The 19,006-nt window shown below is 43.5% G+C and overlaps 1 protein-coding gene across 4 annotated transcripts; it reads left to right on the top strand.

Annotated features, from left to right (window-relative positions):
• Positions 1 to 1,234: 1,234 nt before the first annotated feature.
• On the top strand, positions 1,235 to 17,108 carry aclyb (ATP citrate lyase b). 4 transcript variants are annotated; one of them, XM_030098199.1, is made up of 30 exons: positions 1,235 to 1,370; positions 3,922 to 4,103; positions 4,341 to 4,463; positions 5,621 to 5,683; positions 6,271 to 6,461; positions 6,697 to 6,776; positions 6,962 to 7,092; positions 7,403 to 7,521; positions 7,729 to 7,865; positions 8,181 to 8,242; positions 9,146 to 9,263; positions 9,340 to 9,494; positions 10,213 to 10,306; positions 10,549 to 10,605; positions 11,507 to 11,536; positions 12,624 to 12,765; positions 12,889 to 13,057; positions 13,143 to 13,247; positions 13,363 to 13,559; positions 13,695 to 13,776; positions 13,858 to 13,968; positions 14,043 to 14,170; positions 14,259 to 14,352; positions 14,603 to 14,757; positions 14,850 to 15,000; positions 15,117 to 15,260; positions 15,354 to 15,467; positions 16,024 to 16,106; positions 16,587 to 16,663; positions 16,740 to 16,834. In XM_030098199.1, the coding sequence occupies exons 2-30, from the start codon at positions 3,945 to 3,947 to the stop codon at positions 16,832 to 16,834; spliced, it is 3,366 nt and encodes a 1,121-aa protein (XP_029954059.1). In that variant the 5' UTR covers positions 1,235 to 1,370; positions 3,922 to 3,944. The 4 variants fall into 4 exon arrangements, with proteins under 4 accessions (XP_029954059.1, XP_029954060.1, XP_029954062.1 ...); XM_030098200.1 differs by lacking the exon at positions 10,549 to 10,605; XM_030098198.1 differs by lacking the exon at positions 1,235 to 1,370 and having other exon boundaries at positions 3,945 to 4,103; positions 16,740 to 17,108.
• Positions 17,109 to 19,006: the final 1,898 nt, after the last annotated feature.

Raw genomic sequence — 19,006 nt, 5'->3', positions numbered from 1 at the left:
TGAAGTAAAGAGACCTGAAAACTCCAGTTCAGCATCGTGTGCTATAGCACTGTGCGGACAGCAGAGGGCAGTATGAGATACTATGCAGACGTGGTGCGCATGCCCTGCTGGTCTCCAGCCAAGTTGAAGGAGTCATCAATGACAAGTAGTAACTCCCTGCCTCTTAAGTTTAGTTCCTCATATATTTATAGGTGCCACATCATGGTACCTGTTACAACAACTTGCTAAATGTACGACCTATTTTAGATTTTTATTTACATGTTTTGTTTGTAACAGGACTAGATATGATTCAGGGGGAGCCTTCTGTACATAAACAAATGCTTGATCAGCATGGTTAAAAAAAAGAAGCTGTTATTTAGGTATTCAGGTCACAAATAACTTTTAAAAATAAACATTTGCCAGCTGTTTCTAATATATATAAGGGCAGCTTTTGTTTTCAGTCATTCACTATGACAATATATTAAACAGCATGCTCTCACCAGACACTTCATCATGTATACTACCTGAAATTGAATTCAATCCAGTGCAATGGCTCTGTCCTAAATCTGCATATGACCATATTTACTTGTTGACTGATGTTCGCAGGAGTTTTTCAGTCATCTTATTATAATAAGGTCAAGAAACACCTTTCAGTATGGTGCAATTCAACTCTACACCACTGCAAACAACCAGCAAAATGCAAATATTGTTAAAGGTAACACCCCGATGACTTCATGTTGAATTGAGCATATTGTCTTTGCAACAGCAGAATTTAAGGAAAATATGATGTTCTGGATTATTAAGGCCTCCAATTACTGCAGTTACCAATAATTACCAATTAATACAGTATTAAAATAGGACTAGTTTTGAATCGAACTGGTTTCTAACTACTGAAAAACAAGATTTTGTTTGACACACCTCAATTGGGTGGTGAAGATAGTTCAAGCACACAGTTCCATGTTGAGTATGATAAGCCATCTAAGAAATCATTTGTATTGTTTTATTTAGTTATTCATTTTACACATGATTTTACGTTATAAACTAGTTTAAGCAGCACAAACAATAAAAAAAAAAACTGGGTCGCTGTATTAAGCCTGGCCCAAACACCCGATTCTCCGGAACCACCTGAACGTCCCACCACTGATTCACTCTCAGTGGGTCCTCTCTCCGTCTCGCGCTCTCGCGGCTGAGGCAGGGCGTCACTGACGTCACCACGTGTCCAGATCTGAGCCAATCAGACGCCAGCAGCGACGTGTAATCGGTCGCCAGATTATGGTGCGACGGGAGCGCAGGCTGTGAGGTGGCAGCGGAGAAGTCACTGCTTCGCTGTGTCATTTTCTGGCCCGGACGCGACTCTTTCGCTCCCCGAAGGCGCTCTTCTTCCTGACAAGGTAACCTTTTTTTTTTCTTTTTTTTTTTTTGTTGCTTTCTTAGTTCTGCACGCCTCCGCCTGGTTCGCCTGGAGAGTGTAGAAGCCTGCATGAGGCTACAGCGGTTAGCCGGCCAGTCAGTCCGGACTGGAGGTTGGTGGTTGCGGGATGCTGAAGAAACTACGCTCACTGACATCTGAGCAGTCACAAATGTGTATGATTTCTCGTGCAAATTTGGACATTCCTTAAACCGACTGAACTGACTCCCTCGTAGGAGAAAGTCAAGCTCAAATTAGGCTAATTTTGCGAGGCATCCTCCTGTCTGCACAAGCTCCTTAGCTTCATTAATGATTTCTCTCGAGCTTCTTCCTCCTCCTTTCACGGAAGCTGTTCCGTGTTTACCCGGACTCCAATAAAGTGGAGTTATTGTTGAAGTTGCCCTTCTGGCTGAAGCTGCAGTGTGTTGAGTGGGTGTGGTGGGTGGTACAGGAGACTCATTCACCAGTGCCTGGCGCACATGATGATACCAGCACGGAAGGAGCGGCGATGCCACAAATCCGCCCCGAGTTCACCAGACAGCAGCCGAAACACTTTGATCCTTCTCAAGTGGCTCATTCTTCACGGTTTGGTTGCAGCAAACAATAGACCGAACCCGTGGATTATGTCAGGCTAAATACAGGGACATCTGTTTCTGAAAGCATGACAGGTTAGCTTGCTAAGCTAAAGCTTGAGCTGCACGACTCAAATCAGTGTTTAAAAGGTGCAGATCTGCGATATCTTAACATTTATATCTTAGGTTTACATCTTAAGAAGCCGTATGAGATAAAGTTATCATAACTAACACTGTGTTGCTGATAACGTTATCTCATACTGCTGTTGCTAACAGAAACAAATGAGATAAGATGCAGTCAGGGCTTATGTTTATCAATGTATGTTCAGTAGGGATGGTAGAGATGAGACACTGATTTCTGCATGCATATTGATTCCTGCATGTGTTTTTATTTGAGCGTTTAATCCAGAGCTTCATTACAAGGTGATCTCAGTCAAAGATGATCAATATTGGCACATGGTGCGTTTGTTTAATCAGGTTAAGTTTGCAGAGCCGGTCAGGCCACATACTGTAATGTTTTAGTTGGACTGGCTTGACAAGCCTGTTTCAGTTCTTTTGTTTACCCATTTCACCCCCCACATCTCCAATATGAGATGGGGGCCAAAAAAACAGTCACGGCCAAGTTGAATCAAGGAGAAGGCCACAAAAATACTTTCTTCCATCAGAGGGTCAAATTGTCATGGTGCATTTAACCCATCTATGAGAGTTAAGCAGACTATTTAATCTACAGCAAAAGAACTTAATGACTGTAAATTAAAGCTATTGAACCAGAATGGCTGCATTCTGTGACTGCCACATTCAAAGAAATGTTTGCACTTGAAATTGTACTTGCGTTTTAATTGACATGTGTCCTTGCATCACCACCTTTGGAATTTGTCAAAGGTTGCAAAGGACAGAAGTCTTCATTAAATATTTGGTTTATTTTTTGTGCTTAAGACACTATGATAGATTATAGAAACACTTGCATGCATGCAATATAATTCAGTTAAGATTAGCACTACTACACGCTCTGTATTTCTCTGTAAAGTTCTCTGTATTTAGACCAGGATCAAGAGGGCTGGAGCAAGTGTCAATTAAAAAAAATCCTTAACACAGAGAGATGGACAATAATTATTTACAGGCATTTTAGAGTCTCTGAGATTTACAAACAGCCTAATGGCTATCAGTGGAACTGGAAAACATGCAAACTCCTCACCTTAATCCTTGCATCCACACAATGAATGATGTTTAGATAATACATACCAGATTTAAAATGCAGATTTTCTTCAGTCTGTCATCATTTGCATTGGAAAAACACTAAAACTGAGCATTAACTGCATTTTATTTACGGTGGTTTGTTTTATTGGAGCTACATAGAGAAATTATTCTCTCTTATGAAAGAAGACTTTCATGCACACTTATGAGAATGAGCAGAGTGGAGAGAGATCTATTTACTCTACCCTGTTTATCCAGAGCAGAGCTGCAGGGAGCCTGTCCCAGCTCACAGTGGGCGACAGGTTAGCGCTGGCTGGAGGAGAGTGATTTGATAGAAATCGGTCTGGTGGTGACTTAAAGGATACTAGTTGACATAGTTTGAAATACTGTACAAGTGACTTTTTAAACTATCAGTTTTATTAACTAATATTGGGACTTTTTGTAACATGATTGCATGATTTCTGATCCAAATAAAATGTGTCTTTTAATGTTTTTAGTAGTTTTCCTTCAAATATAACTGGAATTATTGGGTTATGATGACTTTTTCCACTTTATTCCAGTTTGATCCCAGCTTTGGGAAAAGCACTGAAAATCTTTGTTTTGTTATGATATGATTTTCTTGCACTGATAAGTGGTTACATTGAATTTAAGGTTACATTCCTGAAACAGTTGCACGTGTCCTTGGTTTTGTCTGTCTTATCAAACAATCCTGTTCGCGTGATCACGTGGTGACTCAGTCACATTAACAACTTGCCCCTTTCTTCAAAGATCGTGTGCCATCCACTGCTGACATGTCTGCCAAGGCCATCTCGGAGCAGACGGGGAAGGAGTTCCTGTACAAGTACATCTGCACCTCGGCGGCTGTGCAGAATCGCTTCCGCTACGCTAACGTGACGGCCGAGACCGACTGGGACCGTCTGACACAGGAGCATCCATGGCTGCTGACAGAGGTGAGACAACTGGGAACAGGCTTGTTTCTGCCTCTTGGGTTTTGGTTTTATGATGATCTAAGTCACAATGCTCGGTGCACTGAATCTCTTTGTACATAATTTGCCGGACAGTGTCTTATTACATTTCGACATGTGACTGAGTGTTGGGATTTGATCTCGCTTCCATTCGTCCAGCTCATATTCAAACAAATCTGCGGCTTTCATTTGACACGTGTGATGCATTTGCTCCCTATGAAGCCTTTGGTGGTGAAGCCAGATCAGCTGATCAAGAGACGCGGGAAGCTCAACCTGGTGGGCATCAACCTGGACCTGCAGGGGGTCCAGGATTGGCTCAAGACACGCCTGATGAAAGAGACCACAGTGAGTTGACCGCAGCGTCTCTCTGTCCCTCTTGCTGCTTGCTTTTTGTGTTTTTTTTTTTTTTTTTTTTTTTTTTTTTAGACGGTAAAACAAAAACAGGAAATCCACAGTCAGGACTTGTAGACCCAAGAGACAAAAACACAACTCATACTGGACTATAAGAAAGGACTTTCCCATAAAGTTTTAGTTTGTTTTGACAGTGGGAGGCAAGCAGAAGTAGTTCGTTGATATTAAGAAGTTGTCACGCACAGAATGCTTTAATTAGCCAGCTGACGGCTGCAGACCGACCAGCCGCTTATTTATTTATTTTTACAGGATGAATGTGCATTTTTTTTTTCTTTCCGTCTCAGGTTTTGTTTCAGTGACTCTGCTGATTTTCTTTCTGCACATTTGTATTATTTTCAAGGTGACTTTTTGGGTTATTCTGCTTTCTCGTCATTCCTTGTGTGCATAGCTACAGTTTATTTAAAAACCTCGCTGGTATTGCATGGCCGTACAAAGAGATCACAGTTTTGGTTCGCTTGGATTTCGCTAAGAATAATAGCAGTGGTGACATCCCACACAAGCATTCACATGAGGGCTTTTGAGCAATATTGCTATACTGAGGGATTGGATGGAGGCACAAATTGCATATAAGCTCATTCCCCCTTTTTGAGCAAGCTGTGGATTGTATATATCATACGAAAAAAATTACCTTTGTAAAATCTAATTTTAATACAGGTATGGCATGTGCAATCACTCACTGTCTGATTATGCCATTATACGAAGAGCTGGACCTCTTTCAGTTAAAACACAAACGCCGCATTGTGTTTCTCTCTGCGTTAATGTACTGCATGTGAGCTCCATTAGTCGTGGCACATGGATCCGCTGCATGTTGTCCAGCGCCTGAGGCCAAGGGCTTATGTTCAGTTGTGCCCGGTCAGAGGTGGTCTATTCTGGTCCAACACACATACATCAATGCTTCACTCCGCTCCCAACCAGCAGTGGCTGCACTTCGACTTCCTCATCACAATGTATGAATAAATGAGTAAAAATCCATGTGTGCAGATTTCATTTCAACCAACAGTTTTTATTGGTGTAAAAATAAGTGAAGTCTGTAATTGAAGGTTGTCTGATCTGAATACGCAGGGTAAACTGACCGTGTTTGTCTTGAATAGGTGGGAAAGGCAAAAGGCGTGCTGAAGAATTTCCTCATCGAGCCGTTTGTCCCGCATGCTCAGGTACTGTATCTCTAGCTTCGTCATTCTTTTGTTTGTGTAGCCTTTCGGCATAGATCTGATCTGAAAGAACTCCATAGCACCTTCGAACCAAAAAGAAACACTTGAACCACTTAGCAGGGCTCTGAACCATCCAGCTGGATGGCATTTTTTTCCACACTTTGATCAAAAGAAACGAACTACAGTTAAATGTTGTTGGCAGATTTGTTCCCAATGTGATGATGTGATAATTTGTTATTCAGTTTAGAAAGTGATTGGTCCCTTGAGTTTTTTTTTTTTTTTTTTTAACTCTTTACAGGGTGATTGGTTACAATTTGACTGTAACTGTAAACTATTTTTTGTTTAATTTCTGAGACCTTCTACATAATTGCTATTAAACAAAATGATTTATAATGTATTTATGAAAATTTTCCTTTTAGTGGGATTCATTTCTCACTAGATTTATATATTTAATCAGGACTGTTTTAACAAGAAATATTGAAGCTATTGAATATAAACACTTGCCTGATGAAGGGTGAACTGTCTGGACACGCTTCACATGCTGTTTCCAAACGAAGTGTGTGTGTGTTCTCTCTCACACACACACACAGGAGGAAGAGTTCTACGTGTGTATCTACGCCACTCGTGAGGGCGACCATGTGCTCTTCCATCATGAGGGAGGGGTGGAGGTGGGGGACGTGGACGCCAAGGCGCAGAGGCTAATGGTCGCGGTGGATGACAAACTGAGCGAGAGCCAAGTCACCGAGCAGCTCCTCACACACGTTCCGGACGACAAGAAAGAGTACGGCTGCACTCTTCTTCAGCGTTTATCAGTTTATGCTGTGTGACTGAACAGACATGATACATCTACAGTCCTTTTTTAAAATGCATTAGTTTTTCCATGTGTACTAATCCTTCAGACTTCCTGATACCAGTGTAGTTGTATCCTTGACTGTTACCTTGAGTTTCTCCCCCCCTTCCAAATACCACTCCCATCCTGGTTTCTGTCTTAATCTATGTTTTTGTCGTCCTTGAAGAATCCTGGCCAGTTTTATCGTGGGACTGTTCAACCTATACGAAGACCTCTACTTCACCTACCTGGAGATCAACCCTCTCGGTAATGGCCTTTAATGTTCACTGTTCTACTCTGCTCCTCCCCAAATGTCAGACTTTATATATTTGTGAGTTTAAAATACCTACTTATGCCTGAACAAATTAGATTTCCAACAGGTCACAGCTCCCACCATGTAACTTTTATTTTTAAAGACATAAATAACTTGTGCATTTTGTTCTTTCTACCAGTCGTCACAGCAGGTGGAGTCTACATCCTCGACATGGCAGCCAAGATTGATGCCACAGCGGATTACATCTGCAAGCCCAAATGGGGTGACGTGGAGTTCCCTCCACCCTTTGGCAGAGAAGCATATCCAGAGGTAAGCTGTTAATGATGGAGCTCTCTCTCGCTCTCAATTATTTTATTTTTTTTTTGCTTTGTATTCAAATCTAATATAATTTTGGGCTCTGGGTTTCTGCCTTTGTCCAAAACCAATGCATGCAAATGTTAATCAGTGACTGAAACCTGCCTGTAGGTGTGTGTGGGTGTGACTCTCTCTTTGTCCACCTTGTGATTGACTGGGGATCAGGGTGTGGCCAGCCGGGAGTGTCGTTTTGTTTTCCATTGTTTGCTCTTTCGTTCACTCATTGACCAAAACGGGCTAACTCCGCGCGCTCCGTCACCCTCAGGAGGCCTACATCGCAGATTTGGATGCAAAGAGCGGTGCGAGCCTGAAGCTGACCCTGCTGAACCCCCGGGGCAGGATCTGGACCATGGTCGCTGGGGGAGGGGCTTCAGTCGTCTACAGGTTGTCCATTGAACCGTTTCCAAGCACCTTGGCAGAAACTGCTCCAGCAGCTTTTACTGCATGTTGGAAGCTTGTTTTACTGAAATGGCAGTGATTGATGGATGGATAGGAATAAGAAGTTGGTGTCTCTTTAGAGTAAACGCTCTGTTCAGATTCAGTATTTGACTTCTGGACCTTCATTCATTCATTCATTCATTCATTCGTCAGCGACACCATCTGTGACCTCGGCGGAGTGGACGAGCTGGCGAATTACGGCGAGTACTCCGGAGCGCCGAGCGAGCAGCAGACCTACGACTATGCAAAAACCATCCTCTCCCTCATGACCCGTGAAAAACATCCTCTTGGTAGGTGCAGCACTCGCTTCACTGGAGTTTGTTTTCTCTCAGAGGGGATAATCGTGGGCCAGAGGTGAATGAGTGGCAGGCGGGAGTTAAGACGCAAAAGAAAAACTGACTTGATATTTGCTTTAGGTTGGAAAAACACACCAGATTCTTGTCCTGCTATGTGACCTGCTTAGTCGTCTTCAGTGTGTCACAAGGCCGCCATTCAGTATGCGCTCGCTGCCAGCAATAGACTTGATGACTGTCGCCTCACTCTGAGAGTAGGGTGTCGGATTTCAGCCGCGCACACATTTCTAATGACTTTTACTTGTTCCACAGGGAAAGTGTTGATCATCGGAGGAAGTATTGCCAACTTCACCAACGTAGCCGCCACGTTCAAGGTAAAAACAGGAAGCTTAGGTTGAACTGAGGCGGAGTGCAAAGCAACTCTTCATTAAATGTCACCAAATCTTTTATGGTGGTGTGATCGGTGTGTGTTTTGGACGAACAGCGGAAATATAGCGTTATCTTAGATTTATGAAGCAGCTCTAACTTGTGCCCTTGAAAAGGAGGTCAGCATAGCACGACTTGCGTCATAAGTTATATTTTGAGTTGTAAGCTAGGTAGTACATTGGTCTGAAAATAACTGGAGTCTGGTTGTGAGACGCCCTTCCCCTTTACAAGGATCATATTTGAGGGAGGAAAAGTTCTGCAGACCAAAATCTTGTACTTTTATTTGGGAATTAATTAATTTGATTGAATTAGTTGTTTTAATTTGCAATGCAGTACTCGGTCTCCATTGTCGTTAGCCTGCTCCTCTCAGCTCTCCTGCTCGCTGCTGCCTCTCCAGCTGTTGTTGTGCTCGTAATCCAGTTCGTCCTGCTCCGGCGCATCATCCTCTCTGCCATCTGAAGCATTTGAGAAGCAACGTTTTAACACCTTGTATACACACCTGACGTTTGACTGGTTCAGCTGCATAAATCTCTGCTTTCTCTTCCACCATGCAGAAGTTGGCAGGAAGCTGGATAGGGTTAGGGTAGGGATAGAGATGACCATGTTTTTCAGACCTCGTATTTCTGTCAAAATACATAGCTTCTTGTGATTAATGGAAGTGGAGTGCAGAAAGTTCTCAGCTGTTCCCTTTCATGTTGTAACAGTAGCCAGAACGGTGTGCTTTTACCGAAATTAAGGGAAAGTGTGTTTTTTCTCATGGTGTGTGAAGATGCAGTCTTGGTCCACTTGAACAAGTCAAAACGAGCTCAGCAGTGCTCATGTTTTCTCCTAACCTGTCTGTCTCCCTCCAGGGCATTGTCAGGGCCATCAAGGACTACCAGAGTCCTCTGAAGGAGCACGAGGTCACCATCTTCGTTCGACGCGGCGGGCCGAATTACCAGGAAGGGCTGAGGGTGATGGGGGAAGTAGGTGAGTGAGACATGTTTAGTTTTCAGAGATCAAGTGATGAAATCCTGCTGATCTAACGGGTTTCTCCTCTCTGCAGGGAAGACCACTGGTATTCCCATCCACGTGTTCGGTACAGAGACTCACATGACCGCCATCGTGGGAATGGCTCTGGGTCACCGGCCGATTCCCAACCAGCCCCCGATGGCTGTGCACACTGCCAACTTCCTCCTCAATGCCAGTAACAGTGCAATGGTATTTTCACACAATAACTTCTAAAATAAGCCTGGAATGGTCTGCAAGTCCTAAATGGAAAGAACAGGTTAGCTACTGTGTGAGTCACACACAGCAGTGCCTTCGGCTATGTATTCACTGTTTTATGACGCTCCAGTGAACTCCAAAAAATATTAACTAAGATTTATTGATACTGCAACGAGTAATCTGGGTCAAGCGAATAACCATAAAATGAATATTCTTGCCTATGAACGCAGTTGAATGGTGGATTGCAGCGCACATGGTTTGACCTCCATTCAGTTTCTGATGCCAGTACATTTTTATTTTGGTAGGTGATAAAGGTTGATTTCACCAAATAAAAAATGATATTTACTTTGTGATCACTGTATCATTTGAAACTGATAGAATATCAAATTTATTTTGATTTAATTAAGCTGAAGATGTCAACTTAGTTTCCACGATCCTCATATATCTTTGTAGTGAAATTACTGTCATAATCTGGCTCTGAGGCAAATCATAAACATTCCTGTTTAGGCTAAAACACCTGGTAAAACACCTGGTTCAGATGCTCTGTTGTAAAGCGTTCAATACTTTTATGGTTTTAGTTTGCGTGCCACATAAACTTCACTAGTTGTACCCATGACCTCCTTCCTGTGAGGTGAGAGCGCTAACCACTTCTCCTCTGTGTACATCACCCAGTAGAAAATGTGAAATAAGAAGTTTGTGTTTTTATCCGCAGACCCCAGCCGCAACGAGAACCGCTTCATTCTCTGAGCCCCGGACGTCCAACGATGTGACTCCGGCCAAAAAGTCGAAAGCAGGCGTTCCGGCAGGTAAAGAACGAAGAGAGAGCCACGTCTGAACTGCTTCTTACCGCCAACACTCCATATGTTCTCATGCACAGCTGCTTTTCCATTTCTCTTCTCCCCGCTTTCTTGTGTCTCCTCCTCCTCCTCCCCCCCCCTAAATACTGTCACCACTATTCTGCATTTTAATTTTCTCCTTCCTCCTTTTTCTCGATTCGCTGCACAAACTGTCCGCTCACCTTCGTCTCTTCCGTGCTTGTTTCTCTAAGACTCTCTCCATTCTTTACTGTGGCCTCTGAAGAATGTGGTCACATGCGATTGGAAAGGTAAGTAGGAGGTGTGCCGTGCCGTCACCGCGCTCGGCTGTCCACACACACCGCGCCCGGTCTGCCCTCGTTTCATCTCTTTCTCTCACGTTTGCAGATCTGCTAGAAGGAACAGTGTGTGTGTGTGTGTGTGTGTGTGAGACAGACTTGTTTGCCTCTTCTGAGTTCCTCAATAGTCCATGATGTTGTGGCGCACGAGCCAATTTCCAAAATCTAATAGGAAAAATTGGTTTCACAGGTAATGGACGGAGGATGGGTCATTTAGAGGAAATTTGAACCGTGTGTCTTTTGAAACTAACCAAATTACCGCATTACTGTTTTATGTTTATTGTTTTTTTGTTAAAGATATTTTTTAAAAGTAGCTTGTTGATTAAAGTTAGTGATATACAATTCAGCAACCCTTCTTGTAGCTTAAATTAGCCCCCGCCATTCCCACAAACCCTTGTGGTAGATGCGCTCGGTCACGGTTTGGTCCTCTAGTTGCTCAGTGTTCGGAGTTCACGGCCTTGCTTGTGCTTGGTTTTACATGAAGTACTTTAGAAGAATGTGGGGCAGAAAAAAAGCATCCCCCTCCAGTTGGAGTTTCACTGAATTCTCCTGTCCTGCTGTGAAGGTGCAGTGCTGATAGCGATGTTAAATATTACATTGGACGTTAGTTGTAATAGAGATTTGCGTTACCACCACTTGCTTCACTTGCTTTGTAGCAGCTGAGCTTTGCATGCTCTTTCCTCTGCGGTGCCTTTTGCCATGGAGTGATAACACACAGTCCCCCCGATGTGTTGAAGTCTGCTCAGTGGATAATGTGCGGCAAAGCCAGACTCATTCTTCTTTTTTTTTTTTTTCCTTTCTGTTTTTGTGCTCATTGTTTTGTACTCTGTGTTCCTGTCCTGTGGGGTCACAGAAGCTCAGGCCTCTTCAGGCTGCAGCGGAGGTATGGAAGCGAAGTGAAAAGCTGTCTTCCTGTCCACTTCCCTCTGCCTTCCCGTATTATGTCTGCTCTGTGTTTTGTTTTGTTTTTGGGTTTTTTTTTTTGTTTTTTAATCTGCAGTCTGTCCTTTTTGCTGGTGCCTTAATCACCTTTTTATGAATCACTTTCAGACTTGAAACAGCTGGATAGTTTTCTTTAACATTTGTTTTTTTTTTCTTGGTGTGGGATATCATGATTTTTCTTTTTTTTTTTTTCTTTTTTTTTTTGTGAAAAATTATTTGCTAAATCTTAATTCAGAGACATGACCACATCGGTAAAGATAGAGAGACAGTAATCATGCAACAGAAGGAAAGGGGTGGTATTAACCTGGCTTTTAACAAAGCTTCATATCATATCACATTGTATAATAGCCCATATTATGCTTTTAAAACTTGACTTTTCAGATCTGCTTTTATTTCTTTCTATTGAGATTTTCTTTTTGTCATACACTCTTGTAGTGTTACTCTGATAACTACCTTCTATTGAACTGTACGAATTCAGCTACATGCAGAGAGCTGTGCCATCGGCAGTATTGTCTTAAATAACTTCATGTTTTCGAGGTGGGGGAGAAGAAAACCATGTTTACAGGCCGTCATACAGATCAGATTGCCGTCATCCCTCAAGATGGCTGAAGTTAGTTAGTTGTCTGGTTGCAAAACAGCTATGTGGGATTTTGGAAGGATTTGTGAATGGTGGGAGGGTTTTACAGTGTGAGTCATCGACAGGGTGGATAAAATAATACGGCACTTAGTTATAAGTACCTTTAATTTGAAATGATGGTTGTTTAACATGCAATGTTGTCAGATTGAATGAATTAATACCAGCAGGAAAACGTTCACGTTGTCGCAGTTTGCAGTGTTGAGGTTATTTTGTCTGCCTCCTCCATCTCTGTCTTCTTAACACCCTGAATCCTGCAGTGTTCCTCAGCCTAACCCCCCTCCTCATCTGCCAATTAGATTAATTTTATCCTCCACTCCTTAATTCAGAGTTTTCCTCTCTGCCTTGTTTTTTTTTTTTTTTTTTTTTTTTTTTTTTTTTTTGGCTCCCTAAGCCAAACCAACCACCCTCTTCAGAAAGGACACCAAGGCCATCGTCTGGGGCATGCAGACACGTGCGGTGCAAGGCATGATGGACTTTGACTACGTCTGCTCCCGGGATGAACCCTCTGTGGCAGCTATGGTCTACCCCTTCACGTAGGTTTCCCGTCCTCACGTAATTTTATTCAGATTAGCTCGGTTTATCTTCATTATTTACCGTTGATACTCGGTTTCTGCAAAGGTTTGACTCTCATGTTGTCTTTTTCCGTCCGTCCTCAGTGGAGACCACAAGCAGAAGTTCTACTGGGGCCACAAAGAGATCCTGCTGCCGGTCTATAAGAACATGGCCGACGCCATGAAGAAGCACCCAGAGGTGGACGTCCTGATCAGCTTCGCCTCGCTGCGCTCAGCTTTTGACAGCACCCTGGAGGTCATGCAGTACCCTCAGGTACACAGAGGACTCGGATCTCGGATGTTCATCAACGTGAGCTCGTGAAAGAGCAGATCTGAGTTTGGTGAATGTGACTTTTCAGATTCACACGATTGCCATCATAGCTGAGGGAATTCCTGAAGCTCTGACGAGGAAGATGATCAAGATGGCTGATGAAAAAGGAGTCACGATCATTGGTCCTGCCACGGTACGTAAGATTGATCACACCAAATTTATCGATACGATAAGTTTTTAATATAACAGGGGGAAAAAGACACCATTCAAGGATCTGAATCTGGAACATTATTCGTCGTCTTTCTCAGGTGGGGGGCATCAAGCCGGGCTGCTTCAAGATCGGGAACACAGGAGGCATGCTGGACAACATCCTGGCCTCTAAACTGTACCGACCCGGCAGCGTGGCCTACGTGTCGCGCTCCGGGGGCATGTCCAACGAGCTGAACAACATCATCTCACGCACGACGGACGGCGTCTATGAAGGAGTCGCCATCGGAGGAGACAGGTGCAATAATGACTTCTTTACCTGGAACACTGAACACACAGGACTGAGTTATGTGTTATATAGTTAGAAATATGTATAGAATTAAATAAACTCTGTAGAGTTTGAAGTCCCGATGCTGTCTTTCTTTCTCTCCAGATATCCAGGCTCCACTTTCATGGATCATGTCCTGCGTTACCAGGACACTCCAGGGATTAAGATGATGGTCGTCTTGGGAGAGGTGAGAGTCTCTTCAACAATGCCGGACGATTTTAAATAAGCAGTTTTTAAAGAAATATCAATTTTTCACTTTGAAATGCAGATTGGAGGAACAGAAGAGTACAGGATCTGCCAGGGCATTAGAGAGGGCAGGATAACCAAACCCGTGGTGTGCTGGTGTATCGGTACCTGTGCCACCATGTTTGCTTCAGAGGTAGGTTGAATGAGTTTGATATTCTGTTCACTGTGAGGATTTCTGATGTTAACGCACCACGCTGTCGCCTTCAGGTCCAGTTCGGCCATGCAGGGGCCTGCGCTAACCAGGCGTCCGAGACGGCAGTGGCCAAGAACCAGGCTCTGAGAGACGCCGGCGTCTACGTACCCAAGAGCTTTGATGAGCTCGGAGACGTCATAAAGTGAGGCCTTCATCGCAGCGTTGGAGAATAGCGTGCATTGTTTCAGCGTGCCAGTCTGTCACTGACATTGGTGTGTGTGATAAAACAGGACTGTTTATGATGAACTGGTGGCCAACGGCACCATCGTTCCTGCTCAGGAGGTGCCGCCCCCAACAGTACCTATGGATTATTCCTGGGCCAGGGTACGACTCCTACACTTCTTTTTCATGAACACAGCAACAATAGGTCTGGAATGAAAGGGAATCTTGTCTCGTTAGGGGTTCACCTTAATTCCTGTAAGGAGAATTCAAAGTGTTTCTTTACATCACCCGTGTTTACTCATTAACTGATATATCCATATTTATCCCTGCCAACCACAATATGGTTATTTCTGCTACTTGTTCAACAGCTGCGTGCTGTGTTCATGCTTTCCTCTCCACTGTCTCTCTGCAGGAGCTCGGCCTGATTCGTAAGCCGGCTTCATTCATGACGAGCATCTGCGACGAGCGAGGTCAGGAGCTCATCTACGCCGGCATGCCCATCACCGAGGTCTTTAAAGAGGAGATGGGACTGGGAGGAGTGCTGGGCTTGCTGTGGTTCCAGCGCAGGTCGAGTTCTATTCACTAAATCGAAGAGAAGGGAGGATGGAACACAAGTATGGAAGAACTGTTAAGGTATTGAACTCCTTTCTTCCGTGCAGGCTGCCCCGTTACGCCTGCCAGTTCATTGAAATGTGCCTGATGGTGACGGCTGATCACGGGCCGGCGGTCTCTGGTGCTCACAACACAATCGTGTGCGCTCGCGCCGGCAAAGACCTGATCTCAAGTCTGACCTCCGGACTGCTCACCATAGTGAGTACTGCTCACACACAGCAACACTGCTTAGAACGTAAATTATCATGGATTTTTACAAACCATACAGCCCGATGTGCTTCAGTACCGAAAGCTGATGGATTGATGTGATCCAGGGGGATCGGTTTGGAGGCGCTCTGGATGCAGCAGCGAAACAGTTCAGCAAGGCGTTTGACAGCGGCATGCTGCCCATGGAGTTTGTCAACAAGATGAAGAAGGACGGCAAACTGATCATGGGCATTGGCCACAGGGTCAAATCTGTGAGTGAAACTCGACTTCTGCAATATCTGAAAATCGTTATCCTATTTTTAGGTTATTGTTGACATTTGAGGGGTGTTTGTTTTTCCGTTCAGATCAACAATCCGGACATGCGGGTGCAGATCCTGAAGGACTTTGTGAAGCAGCACTTTCCCTCCACCCAGCTGCTCGACTACGCCCTGGATGTGGAGAAGATCACCACCTCCAAGGTACAAAGCACATGGATACTGCTCCAAACACTCATCCAATTCAGCATTTTTTTAAATTGTTTTTTTAAATGGCCACATGGCTCAGTGGCTCAAAACAGGTGGAACATCTTGCTTTACCTCCAGTGTGTTGAAGCTACCATTACGTAATCCAAAGTGGGTTAACTGTGTTTAATAATCGCTAGAGGCCAGATGCAAATAGGTCGTTGTGCAGAGATGGCATTCTGGAGTTTTGACCTCTCTGTGTCAGAACTAATAAATAGGAGTGAAAGAAAAATGTAATGCACACTGGAATCTCACGTGGTGTTCCACATCACCGACTCCTTCCCCTGCTCTTCAAACATCCAACAGTGTCAACGGTTTCTGAGTTGTCTCTAAAAATTGCACTGTCTGTGCGCTGTACTTTAAATATATATGAAATATAAGTGATTGAATCAACAGACCTCTGTCAGTGAATGAAAAGCTCAGCGGGATGTTAAAATCAATTGGCCGGTTTTATTTAAAATCTCTTGAAATTATAAGCAAGTTAATTTTGTCGTCTTATTTTTTATTTTTTTAGAAACCAAACCTGATTCTGAACGTCGACGGCTTCATCGGCGTGGCCTTTGTGGATCTGCTGAGGACCTGTGGGGGCTTCACACGGTAAGATCAGGATCGGAAGCTTCCCTCTGGGATTATTCTCTACATCATGAGACACCAACACTGCGACATGAGCAGAGTTTCAGTCCGTTTGGTTTCTTATCCATGACTCTGTGGATGAAGAACAAATGCAGTGATTGACTCCATTTAAACTTTTAATTATTGATGCCTCTATAAATATAGTTGCAAATAGATGTGGAGCTATCTTTAAATGTTTATGATCGTTTTCAATAAGTAGAACAGCCTGTTGGTGAGTCGTTTTTACTGCATCGCCATCGATCTGTTTGTGCAGCAGCTTCTTTACTGCAGGTAGGGTCCAGTGCTGATTGGAATATGAGATGAACCCACAGACTGAAAATGTAATTACAAAGTATCCCAGAGATGCATTGTGGAGGATTCCTTGAGTATCTGCTTGTGCCGTTGCTCGTGTGGAGAGCACACTGACCCGCTTTGTGCCTCACATGAATGTTGATCCGCTTCCAGAGACGAAGCCGACGAGTTTGTGGAGATCGGCGCGCTAAATGGGATCTTTGTCCTCGGCCGCAGTATGGGCTTTATCGGTGAGTCCGGCTCGCACAGAAATATGCCCCAGACCGCCATGACAGGCTGTGTAACCTCCACACCGTGTTTGTTTAGGTCACTACCTGGACCAGAAGAGGCTGAAGCAGGGTCTGTATCGCCACCCCTGGGACGACATCTCCTACGTGCTTCCCGAACACATGTCCATGTGAAACGCACATTACACACGTCTGACTTGATCCGCGCTCCGAGCAGGACGGTTCTGGAGTCTTTTTGAGATTTCCACTTAAAGGTTTTTCGGTCTAAGTTTTTACGGAGGAAAAAAAGGGGAAGTATATTTTTTAGATTTAGTTTTGAAAAAAGAAAAACATTTTAAGAGCGCCTGAGGTGTAATTTATTCAGCTTTGAACTAGAAGCCAAACCAATGCAAAACACAGCAAACTGCAGAAGCACAAATTCAATCGGTACTAAAAGTCACATGTAGAAAATAAATAAATAAAATGAAACACAGAAGTCTGTATTTACTGTTGGTACAAGGGCCGAAATTCAAAGTGCATTTCACCGCTGACCCCCCCCCACATCAGGGAGTCGGGCTCACTAATCACATTAACTGCTGCTGCCGCTGCGAAACCCGTTTAAGATCAGCAATAGAGCAACGTCTTTTTCTACTGAACTCTGATTTCTTTTAATCGGCATCTGCCTGTCGTAGATCACGCTACAGTGTGCTTATTTGTTTTCTGAGTGCAGCGTCATAGTTGAAACATTAGGAAAAAGTCTCGACATTATTTGTTATTTATTTCCCTCTCTATGGTTCTCTCTGCCTATTAAAAGTTCTGTTGTCACAAAGTAAACCAAAGTCATTTTGAGGAATTTTGTTGTTTTCATTGAGTTTTAAAAAAGAAAATGGATCCAGGGTTTACGTTATGGGGAAAAAAAGGCATTGAAGAAGTTAAAGAGTTCGTCGCTCCACCTTTGCCTTTACTCACAACCTGGGTTGTAGACGAGCGGTTCATCGACTACTGTAAATTTAATGCGGCTCAGCGGCGTTTCAAGCCTTTCCTCTACAACTTTGAACTACGCTGTTCCAAATATGAACAACGGAAAATGTAGAAGGGACAAGTGGAGGTAAACAAAATGCTTCATGAATGAGCCCAGTGAGTCTTTAAGGCGTCTTTCGGTGAGGGACCATGAAAGCGGTTTGCTCGTGGTGCGTTTGAGAACAAATTTTCCTGGAATTCCAGACGTCGGTCGTGTAATGAAACTGAATGATACTCACTCAGAATGCTCTGTAACAGCCCACTGTAACGCCTGCTGTGTTTGATCTTTGTTTTGTTTTATTTAACTGTGAAAAAAGCTTCTTTTTTTGTAAAATGAATGCTCTCATGTTGTAGTATATTATTAATAAAACATTTTTTCTTTACAATAAAGCTGTTCTGTTTAATGTCCATATCTTTTTTTTTTAATGTAAAATTGGCAAGGAGCCTCAACTTCGGTGTTGGATACATTCTCCTATTGGAGATTTAAAGTGAATCAGTGGCAAAAGTACAAACGATGTACTCAGCAGGATGAAGACCAGTTTATTTCTGTCAACTTTTAACTTTTTTTTTCATAAACACAGTGGGCTTCTCTAGCAGTCCAACCACCAGGCTTAGCAAGTTTTCTGGGGGAAACCCTGATATATATATATAAATAAATAAAATCATTAATTTGACGCTTCAGTTGGATGAACTGATCAGTTATTACATTTTCTTAATAAAATTAAACAAAAATCCTGCTTGGTGTGAATCAATATAAGCTCAAATAATACAAGTGTGAGACTGGGGAAAAAAAGTCTAGATGTTTTGTGTCCTTTAGCTGATATCCATCCAGTGTCTCTTTACCCTGTTTCGGGTTCACGTGCATATTTTTGCAGCGTGGGAGGAAAGTGGAACATCCAAAGAAACTACACACACATGGGAGCTGATGAGATTTGAAGCCAAGCAGGTGAGAACACACACCTGTTGCTGAGGCTCAGTGTTGCAGTTCATGTTTTCACCGCACGATGGTGTAGTAGAGACAACAATGAATGGAACTCTTCACTAAACAGGTTCACCACATTTAACAGCTGGACTCTTTCTCGAGGCGTGCAACTATCACCTAAATAAAACTATAGTTTTTTGGGGGGTTTTTTTGGTGGGGGTAGGGGATTATAATTTCATAATTCTCTCCCTTTCTGAGGTGACTCTATCGCAGACAGTTTAAAATAAACTCACAGGAGGCAGTAATTGAAGCAGGCTCACTGCGCATGCGCGGAACCTGCACGTAAAGGTAAAGTTGGGATGAATCAGGACGTCCAGTGCGTCATAAGATCGTACCCTCAGCCCCTCGCTGCGTCCTGCTGTGTT

Source organism: Salarias fasciatus, chromosome 8 (genome assembly GCF_902148845.1).
Source record: "Salarias fasciatus chromosome 8, fSalaFa1.1, whole genome shotgun sequence".
Taxonomy (NCBI): Eukaryota; Metazoa; Chordata; class Actinopteri; order Blenniiformes; family Blenniidae; genus Salarias; species Salarias fasciatus.
The sequence above is the reverse complement of the archived record's forward strand: the minus strand, read 5'-3'. Positions and strand labels throughout refer to the sequence as shown.

Excerpts from the sequence above, each read along its gene's own strand:
- aclyb (XM_030098198.1), top strand. The coding sequence starts at position 3,945 with ATGTCTGCCAAGGCCATCTCGGAGCAGACGGGGAAGGAGTTCCTGTAC. Across the intron at positions 16,107-16,586 it reads ACCTGTGGGGGCTTCACACG|AGACGAAGCCGACGAGTTTG; the intron begins GTAAGATCAGGA and ends ATCCGCTTCCAG. Across the intron at positions 16,664-16,739 it reads CCGCAGTATGGGCTTTATCG|GTCACTACCTGGACCAGAAG; the intron begins GTGAGTCCGGCT and ends GTGTTTGTTTAG.